The sequence below is a fragment of the Lonchura striata genome, chromosome 20 (genome assembly GCF_046129695.1).
Source record: "Lonchura striata isolate bLonStr1 chromosome 20, bLonStr1.mat, whole genome shotgun sequence".
Taxonomy (NCBI): domain Eukaryota; kingdom Metazoa; phylum Chordata; class Aves; order Passeriformes; family Estrildidae; genus Lonchura; species Lonchura striata.
In genome coordinates, this window is record NC_134622.1 from 6,453,971 (window position 1) to 6,470,025 (window position 16,055).

At 42.7% G+C, this 16,055-nt stretch overlaps 1 protein-coding gene across 1 annotated transcript; it reads left to right on the top strand.

Annotated features, from left to right (window-relative positions):
- The first annotated feature begins 454 nt into the window (after window positions 1-454).
- On the top strand, window positions 455-11,437 carry VKORC1L1 (vitamin K epoxide reductase complex subunit 1L1). The gene is made up of 3 exons (XM_021550890.3): window positions 455-686; window positions 10,369-10,478; window positions 11,131-11,437. The coding sequence occupies exons 1-3, from the start codon at window positions 493-495 to the stop codon at window positions 11,355-11,357; spliced, it is 531 nt and encodes a 176-aa protein (XP_021406565.1). The 5' UTR covers window positions 455-492; the 3' UTR covers window positions 11,358-11,437.
- Window positions 11,438-16,055: the final 4,618 nt, after the last annotated feature.

Consider the following 16,055-nt stretch of genomic DNA (forward strand, 5'->3'; position numbering starts at 1 on the left):
CATTTTCCTTTTGGAAAAGCCCATTTTCCCTTTGCAAAAGCCCATTTTCCTTTTGGAAAAGCCCGTTTTCTCTCTGTAAAAACTCATTTTCCTTTTGGAAAAGGCCGTTTTCCCTTTGGAAAAGGCCGTTTTTCCCGCTGGATTCAGGCGGGGCGGCGTTGTGAGGGGACTCAGCCGGGGCTCGCGGCGGCCGCCAGGGGGCGCTATGCCACGCCCCCCCCCCCCCTCCCCCCCCCCGCCCCCGCCTGACGTGACGTAGTCGCGAGGCGCCACGTCCGGCGCGAGCGGCGCGGGGCGGGGCCGGCGCGGGGTTGGGAGGTTGGGGGGGGGAGAAGGCGTTGGGGAGGGGGGGGGCGGTTGTGGCGCGCCCGCCCGGCCAGCCAATGAGGGGCGCGCGCGCGTGCGCGGCCGGCCAATGGGGAGCGCGCGCGTGCGCGGGGCGGGGCGGCGCCGGGCGCGCGTCGCGGGCTGAGGCGGAGGGACGGGGCCAAGATGGCGGCGCCCGTCCTGCTGCGGGTGTCGGTGCCGCGCTGGGAGCGGGTGGCGCGGTCCGCCGTGTGCGCCGCCGGCATCCTGCTGTCCCTGTACGCCTGCCACCTGGAGCGCGAGAAGGGCCGCGACAGCCACTACCAGGCCCTGTGCGACCTCAGCGAGCGGGTGCGCTGCTCCGCCGCCATCACCTCCAGGTGAGGCGCGGGTGGGACCCGCCGCCGCCCCCGCCCGGGGAAGGGGCTGAGGGATGCGGGAGAGGTGGGGACGGGTCCCGGAGTGCTGCCTCGGGGTGTGCTGGGGGCCGGGCCGGTGCTCGGAGGGGCTGCGGGCGGGGCGGGGGCAGCGCTGCCGGTGTGGGGCAGCCCCATGGCCGGACGGCTGCTGGGGGAACGGGGATTTTCGGGATCGCTGCGGGCCGGAGGGTGAGGCACCCGCAGTTGCTGTGTTGTAATCAGCGGCAATTAGGTGGAGTGACAGGCGTTTTAGTGGTAAAAGCTGGGGAGAGTGGCATGCTGGAGCTGTGAGTAGTGGTTAAGGACAACATAAACAAGTGCAGCTGCGGGTGGGTTGCTCTGTTAGCTTCAATTGCAGTATCTGTATTGCGTTTTCATTGGGACAAATCCTGGCAGCACCGGAGAGGCTTTGGTGATCCAGAGGAAGTGCTTCATTCACGGGAGACTTGGATGCCTCTGCAGCACAAGCCCAGTCCAAATCCTGATTTATTTTGCAGATGTCCAGCCAGTTTAGCAGTTGTTTTCCAAAGGCCAAGGACTCTTATTTCTGTTAGGAGAGTAATTGTATAAATCTGGTTCTTGAGCAAATCTGTGTATTAAGTCCTTCCTCTGTATTTTAATGAGAATTGTGTTGTTACTGTGTTAGTGCCTTCAGCTGAATGAGTAATCGAGATTTCCTTTTTCACCTCTCAGTGTAACCTGTGCAAACTGACACAATTTTTATAGAGGTATTTGCTGTATCATCATAACACAGCAGTTTGGGGGAATATTCCCAACTTCTGTCAAGCTGAGAGCTGTGAAATTTTTTAGGCAAAACATCCAGGGAGCTCTTTTTTCCTAAATCCTCCTCTGTGGTGACAGAAGTGAGATTGTGTGACAGAGATCTGTATCTCTGGCCACCTGAAATTGTGGTTGAGTGAAGGCTTTAACTCTGCTTTTCTGTCTGGCTCAGGTCATCTTTAGTTTGTGAAGGTGCTTGTTCATGTCTCTGCTTGGAAAGTGAAGTTTGAAATGAGAAGTTTGGATCTAACTAGGGAGGAAACTTCAATAAACTCACCAGATGAATGCAAATGATATTAAATTATGCTTAGGCTACTGAGATTAAGCCATGTGAGTCTCATCAGCGATTTAACTTTGATCACAGATACAGGGTAAAAAGAGAATAACAGAGATTCAAGCATTAAGTAACAGATACAGGGGTAAAAAGAGAATAACAGATTTAAGCCTGTTCTTGTCTAGAACTGGTCCTGCACCAGCTTTTTGTTGTTGCAGCAAGTGCTGCTGTTGAGTCAGGGAATTGGATGTCACAGTTCTGATGCATGTTTACTGAACACTTGGGAGAAGGAAATTACCTAAAGATATAATTTGAATTATTTCTAATTATGGAACCAAGCTCAGTAATTACAGTGTTCATCAGCAATGCTGCAGCTGACACGTTGAGCAAGACCTGGGAATCCTTTGCTGGAGGAATTCTAGATGATAATGTGAGGAGTTAGGGATAAAATGCACTCAGATCTCCCAGCAGTTGCTAGGAGAACCATGCCTGGAGTGAAGCGCTGCAAATGCCAGGAGAGCTCGTGATTGTTGGAGCAGGTGGTGAAAGGAAAAGGAACGTGCAAGTTCTGTTCACTCCAACCATATTTGGAGAAGAATTTGCTTTCCAGGCTGTGCAGGACAGAGGGGGAGTTCTGCTTTAAAAGTAAGGCAGGAGGGCAAGGCGTTAAAGTTGGAAAGAAATTAATTTTATTTTCCATGTTCCCATCCACTGTTCTCTGTCACTTTCTGCAGCTGAGTGTTCCTTGTTCCCACATCACCAAAGCTTCTCAGAAGCTTAATTTCTAAAAGGAACTTTTAACCAGACTTTAGATTGCACCGGGGTTGTAAAGTTTCAGTTTTGTGTTCCACCTTTTTCACAGGTAATTTAGATTTAACTGCCACATTTCTTTTCTCATTGAGCTGTTACACTGACAGTCAGGAATTAATTGATTAGCTAATGATTAGAATTAACTCTGCAGAGTCAACTGGCTGAGAAACTTCTGTTTCTACTTTGGCTTTTAGGTGGTTCATTGGGTTATGTGACTTTTTATTTAAGCTGGATTTGCTGATGGAACTTGAAATATTGCAATCTTCACTTCTTGACTTTTGACTCCAAGAGTGGACTGAACTTTAAAAAGCACTTAATGCTGTTAGGATTCATTTTAAATGCATAGAATAATTAGAATAAATTCGTTTATTCCTTCCTGAGCTGACTTTTTGGTATTTTGGGTGGAGTTTTTTTTTCACCAGCTGTTGGTATTTCCAAGTCTTGCTTTTAAGCCAGATCTGGCATTGGCACAACAGCAAGAACAGAAATGTAAAGACTGCCAACATGCAGAGGGAGGAGCACAGAAAATCTCCTATCAGAGCCTGACTCATGCACAGGGTTATGTTGGAGTGATCCCTTCCCAGTATCCCTTACCCAAAACATGAATAGTCAGCATATTTCAAATTTTTATCAAGGGGAAAGTTCATGAAATAGTTTAAAAATAAAATTTGCTAAGGAGTGGCTGATAAGGACAGGTATTAGTGCAATACCTCACATCTATGGCAATTGCTGTATTTATTTTAAATTAATTGCTTTATGATAGTTGAGAATAATTAAGTGCCAAGAATGGCTTTATTTATAAACTGGCTGTTTTATAAACTGAATAATAGTTTTTGACTAAAAAATATTTTTTCTTGCTGTAGTTTCACAGTGGGGATTAAAGTAATAAAACACATTTCAAGTCATAACAGGTCATGCTACAGCTTGAAATAAAATGTGACCTTTAAGTGGTAATGTAGAGACCCAGAGCCTTTGGCTTTGGTCTTTTCCATGCCCTGAGAGATTTTGGGATCTTCTAATACATTTCTGCTTTGTGTCTTGATGAATTGGAGATTGCTGGAGGATAAATTAGTGGTTTTGAATGACTTTAATAGCCTGCCATGCATTAATGACTGCTGTAAGAGAACCTCAAGACAGCACAAACGAGCAAAGGGCACTTGTGTATCTTTAGCAATATTTGCAGCTGCGTCAGTGAAGAGGTTTGGCAATAGTCAATATTGATTTTTGCCTGATTGCTGAAGGAGTTCTAGAGTCAAAACAGCAGTTGGAGAATCTGGATGTCATTGGTACTTTAGGAATTCTCTATTCTGTTCATGGGCAAAGTTTTGGATTGGTATCTTGTGTTTGAGGCACTTTGAAAAGTTGTGTAAGAGTCTGTGACAGGATGGTTTGGGTTGGAAGGGGCCTTCAAGGTCATCTTGTCCCAGCCCCTGCCCTGGGTGGGGACTTTCCTCTATAAAAGTTGCACATCCACCTTGTGTTTTCTGCTGGATGCACCAAAATATTCACCCGGTAGTTCCTGAAAATGCCTGTTAAATTTGGGGGCAGGTCTGAAAGGGTGGCCTGTGACAGGTGTGGTATTATTGTATGGTTCTGCTCACATTCATAAATCACTTTAAAGACTGAATTTACACCCATTGTGCTGTTGTAGAGCTCTTGCTCTGCAGAGTGGGTGTGAATTGCTCTCAGAACTGCAGGTAAAACTGCTCCGTGCTGGTTTGTGAGCAGGGCACACCTTGCTAGAGCTGTTCTGGTTCGTCTTTACAGGGATCAAAGTGACAAGAACAACCTCATTGTCCAAAGAAATGGGACATGGAGAAAACTCCCCAGACCTCCCTAAGCTCATGTTTAAACAGGTTCTGTTGTGGGGCAGTTCCTCTAAACTTCTTGTCTGTCAAGTTTGCTTAATTCCAAGTCAAGAACATTATGTGGCACTTATCATTCATATTTAAAGCAATAAATTCCTGATATCCCAGGAGTTTTTTCATTGCTGTATCTGCAAGCACATATCCAGATATGTCTGAGGGTTTCAGCTGCAAGTGTTAGTGACTGGTGGAAGGCGTTAGGAGATGAAAAAGGGATTCTGGATTCCCTGGGTTTGCTGTCTGAGGGAAGGTGGAAGATCTCTGCTTTGGAATTGGGCAGGGAGAAATTGGAGGAGCCCAAGTCAGTGCCAGAGAAGGGAGGGAAGCCCGGAGTCACTCCTCTGCTGGAGGGAAAGCCTGTGCTGGGAGCCAGCGTTCCCTGTCCCTTGTCCCCAGCTGGGCTGGCACTGTGCAGACAGGCTCAGGACTGGCACAGGGGGAGCAGAGGCTGGGAGGATCCAGAGCTGATTCCACGTGCTGCAGAGGGGAGATGGTCCAGGAATGCTGCTAGGAACCAGCTTGGAGTTTTAAAGTCACTCTTAAGGCTGCAGAAGCTGAGACCTCAAATGTTTTGGGGTTTTTTTTTCCCCATCTTTCTAGTAGAAAATTGATGATTTAATACTGATACAACACTTACTGATTGAGACACATCTTTTATAAAACACAGCCGTGCCCCTGCTGTGGGAATCTTTTCTTTTCCATCCTTACAGTGTTCACACAAACACATTAATTTTTGCTTTTCATAAATATATCATTTCCAGCTTGACTGGAATTTGTAATAGGGCTAAGAATTACTTTGCCTGATGCAGAGTAAATTTAACAAAGTGCTTATAATTCAGACTTGGGCTTCATTTATGGTAGCTTAATAGAAAAGATTATTAAGGAAGGAATAGAAGGAATCAGTGCTGTTGGCTTATATCTTGAATAGCCAGTACTTCTGTAAAGGCTGCTATAAAATAATTATCCACTGTCTGCTTAATATTTTGCTGATCTAGACACTGAGAGTTTTTACAGACTCTTTCTGAAGTAGAGCTGGAGGATATTTAGAAGAAAACCTCATTTGGTTATGCTAAATGCTGCTAATAGATTTAAACATGAAATTAAGTGTATCAACATTTTTGAGCTCTCCTGGCAAGTTTACAAATGGATATTTTTAATCTCCTTTTTTGTGGCTTCTAACTGAAGGCTTTTACTTCATTTATTGAAACTATTAGGAGTGGCATTGAAACCATTAATTAGATTTAATCCAAAATCCTCTGGTGAAGTTGGAAAGAAGTTGCAACCAAAGTTTCTTAATGTGCTTCAGATCCTTTAACCTTTATCTGAGCTTTTCACTGAAGGCAGGGGGTGAGCTCTGCTCCCCTCTGAGAACTTTCATTCTGGACCCGAAATTATCTTACAAGTTCAATGGTGCTTAAGGAAATGTGCACATCACTTGTCAAGTGTAGATTTTTTTTTTTGTTTGGTTTGTTTTTTTAGAAAATTGGATTTATTGTTCCCTCGAGGTTACGAAGTGGTAAGGGGTGCTTGCTGTTGATAACAAAATAATGCTCATGGGATGAGAAATAATCCTGACATGAGAGGAAGCAACTACTGCTTAAGAAACTACTACTACTACCCAAAAACCACCCAAACTTGAGTTCCTTCCTTTCTGAGTACAGAATCTTTGTTATTGTTTGCCCTTTTCATTGCACCAAACCCAACAAGTGAGAGAGAATTGTGTTGGTGCCTGCTGCTGCACAAATGCAGAGATTTGGGATCAGACAAACCTTTGAATAATCTGGTCCCCTGAGGGATTTGATTGCATTTCCAAGCAGTCCTCGAGGACACTGGAATGAAACCTGGGAATTGTCCTTTTTTCAAGGCTCCTGCTGCTGGACCTGCCCTGAGCCAGTGAGCTTCTTTCCATGTTAAAATGGAAATGTGGGGCTTAGTTCAGTTCTGGCCATAAAAACCAGGGGGGTTAGCAGGTGAAATCCAGGGGATGTGATCTTGCTCATCACCAGGGGTTGTTGTTGAGGTCAAAAGTGCTCAGGAAACATCTGGGACATCCAGGGAAGGCTGCCAAGTGTTGGTGCAGGTGAAACCCCAGTTCAGGAGTTTCAGCTGATCCTTAAGGACAGTGGAGGCCAAGGAAAGCATCTTGGGCAGTGATCTTTGACAAAACCCTTCAAAACATCTGCAGGCAGCTGTCAGAGCTGGGGCTTGGCTACAGAAACACTCCAGCATTTCTTACAAGGGCTGCAGGGGACCCTGATCCAACTCCTGGCTAAAGAAACACTTCTTGGTTGCTTTGTTTATCTTGGTGTGTTTGGCAGGCTTGGAATTCTGCTGCTTTTGGAGCCAGTGCTGACAGCTCAGAGCTTGTAAACTTGTTAAACTGGAAGGTTGTTTGCTTCTCCTCTGAAATACTTGAGATGCTGGGGGATGAGGCTCTTGTGTTCTCTTTTATACACTAAAATGTTTCAAGTGTGTCCTCTAATATGCTGTTCTGGAACATAGAGGATGTTCATAATTGTGCAAAAGAGATTGAAATTATTTTAGTGATGTAAAAGTGTAAGATTTATTGGAGATACATCACTTGTGGAGCACAGTGACCTCAGTTCTTTTTGTCTTCCCATTAAGAAGTAACAATTGCAAACAAATACTGCTTTAAACTTCTGAAAATGCAACATTGCTGAGCTTGATGAAGTACCTCAGACCAAAAGGGGCATTGTTTAGAGGGTGGATAATAACTTCCAAAACCTCCTTTTGATAAAAGACAATGAACATTGGACTGAAAATCTCTGCAGTGTTCAATTGTAGATGTTGGGAAAGGAGATGAATCACTTCATTTTTGATTTCTTGAATCACTATTTAACGTTTTGAAGAACATTCAGAGTGGTACATGCAGATATGGAGGGAAACCGAGTTACAAAGATGTCTTAAAAGTTTGTTCCTTGTAATTAGATCAGATTGCTTTGGATTTTTTAATAGCAATGAAACTCGGGTGTGGTGAAAATGGGTTTGGTACCTGTGATTGTCAGGGTGCTCTGAGTCACCTCGGGTGACAGTGACCTGGATCTCAGCACGGACTCCTGCTCCAGGGATGGGAGAACCAGGGAAAGCCTGCTGAAATCAGGCTCTGCTTTTATCTTGCTGTGCAAGCAGCTCTGTGCTCCCTGCAGGTCATTTTGTTTAGCATTCTGTATTAAAAAAAAAAAAAAAAAAAAAAAAAAAAAAAAAAAAAGCAAATGATAACACCTCTAAATTCCGTTACATGAAATATTCTGAGTTTATTTTTTTGCAGCTTATCTTGTTATTACGATTTTCTTCTTGCTATTTGTTTGCCATGTTTTTTTAGGCTTTGAAAGTTATCATCAATCAGGCAATTCACACCTGAGTCTGGTGTGAAAATGAACATTTTGCACTGAGTTTTTATCCTTCCTCCACTTGCTGGCAGAAGTTCCTGGTTCATTGTGAGTTTTATGACCTTAATAAAATTAGGAGAGGATTTAGACTTTTCAGCAGGGAAATGACATGGAAAGGGAGTATACAAAGTAAATATATAAAGTCTAAATACTTTGCTTTTCAGTTTGATACAGAACACTTGCTCCACTCCAAACCTTATAAGGCTGGTAAAGTGTTGTGTGCTAAACCCCAGGCTGCTTAGCTGTCTCCACGTGTGTGCAATAAGATGTGAGATTAGACCTGGACTCCATGGGCTGATATTTAATACTTGATGTCCTCAAAGCTGCTACAAGGCCAACAAGACACTTAATGAACCCCTGCACGTGGAAAAAGCTTTCCCTGTGCTCTGACCTTGCAGCTCTGCACAGATCACTCCAGGACTCTCACTCCTGGGAAGGGCTGGAACTCATTATCCCTCCTCTGGCAACATTTTATTATTCTCTTGCAGAACAGGGTCAGGTTCTGTAAAATGCCATTTCTGACGCTTTCAGCTCCAGTTTGCTCTCAGACACCACGGGATCTGCTGAGCATCAGGAGTGAGAGCACTCAGCTAGGGGTGGATTCAGCACCCTGAAGTCGTTTGGAGTTTGGCTGATGCTGAACCTTTGCCCACTTTGGGTTGTGCAGGAAAACCTGAGTGTGTTCAAATCATTTAATGTCACCCTGCAAAGAATTCTCACTTGGAGGCCACAACAATAAGCATCTATAAATGTAGGAATACAGAAAAATAGGTATAAACTATTAAATGGAGAAATTATAATTTCTTTAATGTATTTGTATGGCTTTTTAATTCAGCCTTTGGAATTTGGACAGCACAAGGCAATTGTTACATGTGCTGTGACCATCTTCTCAAAGAAGGCTAAAAAACTAACAGTTCTCACTTAAAATCCAGATAACATTGAAGGAGTGGGAGGAAATCTCACCATAACTGAGATTCTTTGTAATTCCTTGTAATTTCCATCGCCCCAGAGTTGCTCTGGGATGAGAGCAGAGAGCCAGGCAGTTCTGCACTGCCTTTCCTTGCAGCTCTGGGATGCTGAGGCTCTGTCCCCTGGAAGAGCATTGTTTGTGCTGCCTTGAAGCTTAATATTGGCACAAAAGTTTCACTTTTAAAAGATTTCAGACCAAACTAGCTGAAAGTATGTTTAATTTTTGACTGTTTATACAGTAAATCTGCTCTCTAAGAATTGGGTCCTGCTGGGTTTCTTGGGGAGAAGAGGACGAGAGTATTAATAGTGACTTCAAACTAAGTCTGCAATTAAAATGATGAGTTTTGCACAGATGGCTGTGAGACTAGAAAGTGTTTTTAGAGATGGTATTAAATTATCCTCATTGTGGTGCCTCTTTCTGTGAGAAAACTGCTTGTGTTGTGGTGATGGCAGGTCCCAGGTGAGTGACATCAGCATCATTCCTGCCACGTGGAGGGACACACCTGAGCTGTGTATTGGCTCAGCAGGGCCATTGCCTCTGGGACAGGAAACTTCCTGAAAATTGCACTTTCCTTGGAGTTTCCTGCTGCAGCAGGATGAGGAATGGCACTTTTTTGCCTTGCTCAGTTAAGCTGCTAATGTGAAGCAAACCTTACATTTGTGTGATGCTTGGCTTGATGCTCCAAAAATTTGCTGGCAGATATCCCAGTGTGTTCTTGTGAGTTAAATTACCTTGGAGTAACAAAATAACTTCATATTTTCAAGTGACACTAATAAATAGGGTTCTCACACTGCTTTTACAAATAATAGCATGATCTGCTTTAGGGCATGGAATTAATGGTTTCTGGCACAAACACATTTGCTAATTTAATCTTTCCTCCTCCTTCTGCAGCAGCAGTTTTGTAGGGCTTGTGCTGCTTTCTGCCTTATCACTGGAAGGTTGAAAGTCACTTTGTAGGGATTTCAGGTGTTGGCTCGAAGTGTCACACTGTGCAAGAGCTCCAGCAAACGAGGGCTGGGGATCTTGTGATGGTGCCATCCTCAGCTCGTGTGCTTGACAGATTTGGGTTCCTCCTGAGCTGCTCGAGGAGCAGCTGAGGTACAGATTTGTGCCCTGATTCTCCTGCTCTGATGCAGACAAGTGAGTGGAACAAATCCTTGCCTCAGCTTCGTAGTGACCTTGTGTCCAATTAACTGTGGTGCAGAGAGCTGCTAAAGCTGTCACTGGGGGAAGGAAGTGTTTATGTGACAAAACAGCTCCAAACTCCAGCCCTGGGAAGCAGAGCTGGTGTTCAGTGAAGTTCCAGCTGGGTGAACTCAGCAGCTCCTGGTGTGTCAAACAACTTTAATCAGCAAGGTGTGGGATGAAGCTGTGCCCAGTGCTCCCCCTGTTGCTGCTTGGTTTTCCAGGAGAACACCACATAAATCATGTCAGAATATGTGTCCTTTTCTTTCCCCAACAGCCCTAAAGTGAAAATGCTGCTGGAAAGCAGGAGGTGGCCAAATAAGAGTTAATTAGTTTCCCTTTTTTACAGATGGGGTCGAGGATTCGGTCTCCTGGGTTCCATCTTTGGAAAGGACAGTGCAATAAATCAGTCAAACAGTGTTTTTGGCCTGGTGTTTTATATACTACAAATGCTACTTGGTAAGTATTCATTCACTTCAGAGCCTCAAGTACAAACAGGGCTGTGGGGATGAAGGTGGAGAGCAATATCCATTGCAAAATCTGCAGGAAACCAGATAAATGCTTCTGATTTTTATATCTTGGGGTTATTTTAGCAGCACTCTAATGATACATCTGTCCAAAGGGCTTAAAAACCCAACTGATAACAAGAGTAATTGCATTTTCTCCTGATATGCTATTAATAATCCAAGTGTGAAGACAGTTTCTGTGCTGGTATTTTCACTTCTGTATATTTGGCATTGAATTGCATGGTGGAAAAGAGAGGGAATAAAAATGGAATGGGCAAGTTTTGGAGGAGTAATGGAGAGAGCAAGCAAAAAAGTGCATGAAATACAATCATATATTTCTTGGTAACTCTATGGTTTGCTATAAAGCTGTTAATCCTGACAGAAATAACTTGACTACAATTTTTCCTATAACTCAGGAATAGGATGCTTAATCCTACACACATTCCTTACCACAGGGCTGTCAGACAGAGCCTTAGCTACTCCTCTCTAAATACCCAGGTGGTGTTTTAACCAGAATTTTGTGTAACTGTTGCTGAGTGGCTGAGGTTGAATTCAGGTTTGCTCTGTGTGGAGAGGGGTGAGTAACTTTGTCTCTCTTGTTGCAGGTATGACAGCAAGTGCAGTAGCAGCTCTAATCCTCATGACATCCTCCATAGTGTCTGTAGTAGGGTCCCTGTACTTGGCATACATTCTGTACTTCGTGCTGAAGGAGTTTTGCATTGTCTGCGTGCTCACATATTTGCTGAACTTCATTCTCTTTATCATCAACTACAAACGACTAGTTTATTTGAACGAGGCCTGGAAGAGGCAACTCCAACCCAAACAGGAATAACCCCTGGTGGAACTTTTGACTGACAGTCTGAAGACCCAACTTCCATTAAGTTTATTTTGCAGTAATTTTTTTATTCTCCATATCAGACACTTTTTTTCTCCCCCCTTTCCCCCCCACAAGAATCATAATGGAAATTTTGAATTATAAATTTCAAGGGGCCCCAGATAATTTCTCTGTGCTAATCTTCAGTTTCAATACGGTTATGAAAGAAAGCTCTATAACAATCAAAGACAAGCTTTAACTTTACTTTGAAGGAGTTTTATCCACAGCAGAACCTAGACTCTCTCTCTTCCCTCTCCACTTGTGAAGTGGGTAACACTTGCTATAAAATATCCTGTATATAAATTCAGGTATAACAAGATGTGATCATGACATGAAATATTCTAGACTAGCATCACCATATTTAATGTTGCCATGTTTACAGTATGTGTATTTTTTCTCTTTTTTTTTTTCCTTTTTTTTTTTTTTTTTAGCTGATGGACTTAGATTTGACTAGGACTTATACTGTAAATAAAATTAGAACTCTTGGTTTCATCCCTGGAGAACTCACTGTCCCATGGGTTTGGTTAGGAGCTGTCAAAGGGTTCAGCTCAGAGTCGACTGACACGTTGGAAGAAGTGACCTCTAAAGAACATGGAGTTGCTGCTCTCACTGTTGTGCTTTCACAAGAATGATGCTTGGGGTTGGTTCCATTTCTAATTTTTTTTTTTTTTTTTTTTTTTTTTTTTTTTTTTTTTTTTTTTTTTTTTTGTCTCCAGTAACAAAAATGGAATTAAAGCTGAAACCTGAAGTATGTTGATTAAACGACAACCTCATTAATTTCTGTACAGAACAAAAATAGCTTCATGTGGTCAATGAAAAGCTGATTTGCAGACTGGGGGTTGGATGAAGTGTTCTTTGAAAGGACTCCATTTCCAAGCAGAGCTGTTCCATTTGAAGCTGTGCTCAGCCAGCCAGTGTTACTAATGTTTGATGTTCTGTGAATGCTGCAGTATAGAATTGCAATTTGCAGTGGAAACCACTGAGTGAGCAGGATAACCAAGCAGTACACTGAAAAAGCAGTTCCTTAATTGATCTTGGTCAGGATCTTTGGTTTGTGCTATATTGGGAAATGAACTTTAGGCCTCACACACACACACACACAGAAGATCTCTTGGAAGGGCAACCTGTTTAATGGGATAAGTAATTCAGTGTGCTCCTGAAAATGAAATGTGATATAGTGCTATCATTGCTCTTTCTAAGAACTAATTGGGGAAAAAAAATATTAAACTGCAGATTTAAACAAAGGAACAAAATTGTACACATTGTTTGTGCACTCAGTATTCTAAGGCTGAATGTTAAAAGTGCCTTCTGTCTTCAAATCTTAAACCAAATACTTTGTGTTGAACTTGGCAGGCAGAAGTGTCCTTGCTTTAAAAAATGAACAAACAAAATTCCCAGCAAACTTGCTGGGGATAGAAGAGTATTAAGAGATCTGGTTTTAGTTTTTAGACTGAGAAGTGGTAGCAGTATTGTTTTCAGTTTAATTTAAAAGTTTGATGTGATTTGGAAAAGTGAAATACTCGTGTTTCTGACTGTGTAACACCAAACTGTGTGGGTTCAGCTACTTTCTGTAATTGGTGCTGTGCTGCTTTTTGCCCTTGTCAGTTCGAAATATGAAGAATTCCAACTACATACCCATTTATTTAAAGAACTAATTTAAATCCTTTTAGCGTTTTGATTCTCAAACATGAATGTCAGAGAGACACTTCCATTGTAAGTAGATTTTAAACACTAAGGATAAACTTGACTGTGAAATGAGCAGTATTTCCATAGAGCAAAACAAGGTTGGAGATTGAATTCACAAAATTAATACTTAAATTACTACTGAAGTAATTCTGGTTTGTACCAAGGGTGGAGGTGGAAACTGCTTTTCTGTACAGAGTTGTGTGGTGTGAGTAACATCTGTTGCATGTAACACTAAATGACTTGTCCCTCATCTGACAGTCTTAGCCAACAATCCATTAAATGAGTTTTGTATTGACCAGAGTATAGTTAAAGCTTGTCTTGATGTTTAGTTCTGTCTCTCAAATGCCTTCCACTTTGATATTAAGGGGAATGAATGATGTTGAATTGGTCCCTCAAGGCTTGGCTTTGTTCTCTCCCAAGCCTTGAGGCAGTAGCAGTGTTTAATGTGTTGTATAGATTTTTTTTTTAATGCATTCCTGTGATCTACACTAAAGGCATCTTTTTTTCATCCAAGGAAGAGGTGAACATGTGCTGCCTGAAAGTTGCTCCTGTCTCAGAGCAAGCAGCCATGGAGGCAAGTCTAATCCATGAGTACTTGGTCCAATTTCTGGGAAAAAAAGAGGGAAAAAAAGCCCCATCAGCTGAAAGTATTGGTGTTGACTTCACTGTGTCTTGTGCTTGTTTGTGTGGGCATAGTCTGTTGATTCAGTTTGTTTAGTAAAAATGTTTAGGGCCAGATTTTGTTAGTGTGCACATAGGGAGCAAATGGAGCTGGAGTTTGGGCTCTGGGAGAATTTGCAGCCATACTTTGTGCACGACCTTGCAAATCTGATCCTTAATTGTGAACTCTCTTGTCTTGTGTGCTTCCCTTGCAGTTACTTTTTACTGGAAGTGATTTGCTAGAAATGGCCCTGATTTCTTCTGTTTCTCTCTTGTGCTTCAGAAATGCAGTTGGCCTGAATAAAAGAGCAGAATAATCTTATCAGGGGAAATTTGGACCTTTCTGCTTCCAGTTCTTTTGACTCTTTCCTTGCTGCTCCCATTGATAGAAAACAGCATCTTCCTTCCAGTAAAATGGGTTGTGATGGAAATCAGGAGTGCAGCTGTGCCCCCCTGCCTGCCCCAGCCAAAATGTGGTGGGAAATGTGTGCTTGATACTGGTTTTACCCTTACAAATCCAAAGGCAAATCCTAAAAATTCTCAAGGATGCAGGAGTCTGGGTAAAGGCAGGTAAATGATATTTGGGCTGGCAAGGGACAGGGGGGTGTTACAGAGATCCTTGCTGTGCTTTCAACACTCAGGAGAATGGAAGGGATAAAATTCACAGTATCCAAACAGAAGTTCTGAATCTGGGCTCTTCCTGCCCCCCTCTGGCTCTCAGAATCCCAGAACTCCTTTAGGATTATGGAATATCCTGAGTTGGAAATTTTACAATGAGGGGCAGACTGGAAAGGCAAAAAAAAAAAAGAAAAAACAAACCTCATCCCAAACCCTGCTTAGGAATTAAACATTCCTGAAATCCTCTTACTGTAAGGTACTTGGTACTCTTTAAGGCCAACAAAGCACTCCAGTCTCGTGGAGGAAATGAATATTCTTGGGAGTTTCTTCCTGTGAAACATTTGTGACACTGGGGCCAGTGAAACATTCCCGAGCACCTTTGAGATCTGAGGTGGCAGCAGATGTCTGCTGAGGAGGTTTCTGAATGCTGGATTTTGCATTTTTGTGCTGCTGTAGTCTCAGTTGTTGCAGGAGGTTGGTGAGGTGCTTCAGGCAGTTCTGCTCCTAATTTATGTGGGCTGAGATCAGAGCTTGGATTTGGTTCTGCCAATGTTGTTTAAACTGGTCCAGAAAAGAAATGGAGTATTCTGTTACCACAAAACTGTGTTAAGCATGGCCTAAATATTAGGTGTTTGTTCTGTATAGTATGTTCCATCAACTATTTATTCCCAGTGCTTTCAACTCCAAATCCAACACCCATTTAAAATGGAGTCATTGTTCCTTTTCTCAATATAGGCTGAGAGATTCTCTACTGGAGGTTTAGGATACAATTTTGCTAACAGGTAAAAAAACCCATGTAAATATGTACGAATTCTATTTGTTGCACATAACTTTTTTGGTATAAAAGAAAAAAAAAACCAACAAAAATAAATGTAGAAATTACCTGTGGATGTCTTGCTGCAATCATTCTTAATGCTGCATTCATGCAGTCCAAACATAAGAGCTTGAATGAACCCAACCAGAGGCCTTTTTGGACTCAGTCTGAGCCTTAGAAACTGTTTTTAATGTCAGTACTGTAATTCTGTTTCTAGAAATTGTACCAAGTCGTGTGGTTTATTTTCCAAGACCTTGTGTGTTTTTAGCAGTAGAAGGGTTAAAGCACTTGATTCTCCCCAGATCCCAGTTTTCCCAGTAGAATTCCTGCAGCTTTTTGTCTGGCTGAGCATTGTGTGTAAAGGCTGAGCAGCGTTGACTTGAGGCTTTCAATGTTTACAGTTCTTTAAGCAAAAAAAAAAAAAAAAAAAAAAAAAAAAAAAAGGAAAAAAAACAAAAACCAAGCTTGTGATTTTTATCACTTTCTGCTTTATTGGGGCTGCTCAAAGCTGGTCCCACCGACCACAGAATCCCTGGAAACTGCTGGATGTGTCCCTGGATTTGGAGAGGGAGCTGCTGGGCAGGGTTGGGTTTGTTGAGAACAAGCAGGAATTAACCCTCAAATGTGTGCTCAGATTTTGGGGGGGGGGCCTGAGGTGAGCCCTGGTTTGTAAGGAGTGACCAGTGTCAAATCCTCGTCTGTGTTTTGGTCAGGTCTGTTGAAATTGGGGAAGAAAATGAGTTTTTAAAAGATGATGGAGAAGTTGAAATGACTTTCAAACACTGCTAGTGGGCTTAAATATGGGAATTGCTCGTACCATGGTGTGTTTGAACAATGTCTTTTTATTGTGCATAGTTTTATATTCTGGGGTTTAGCTC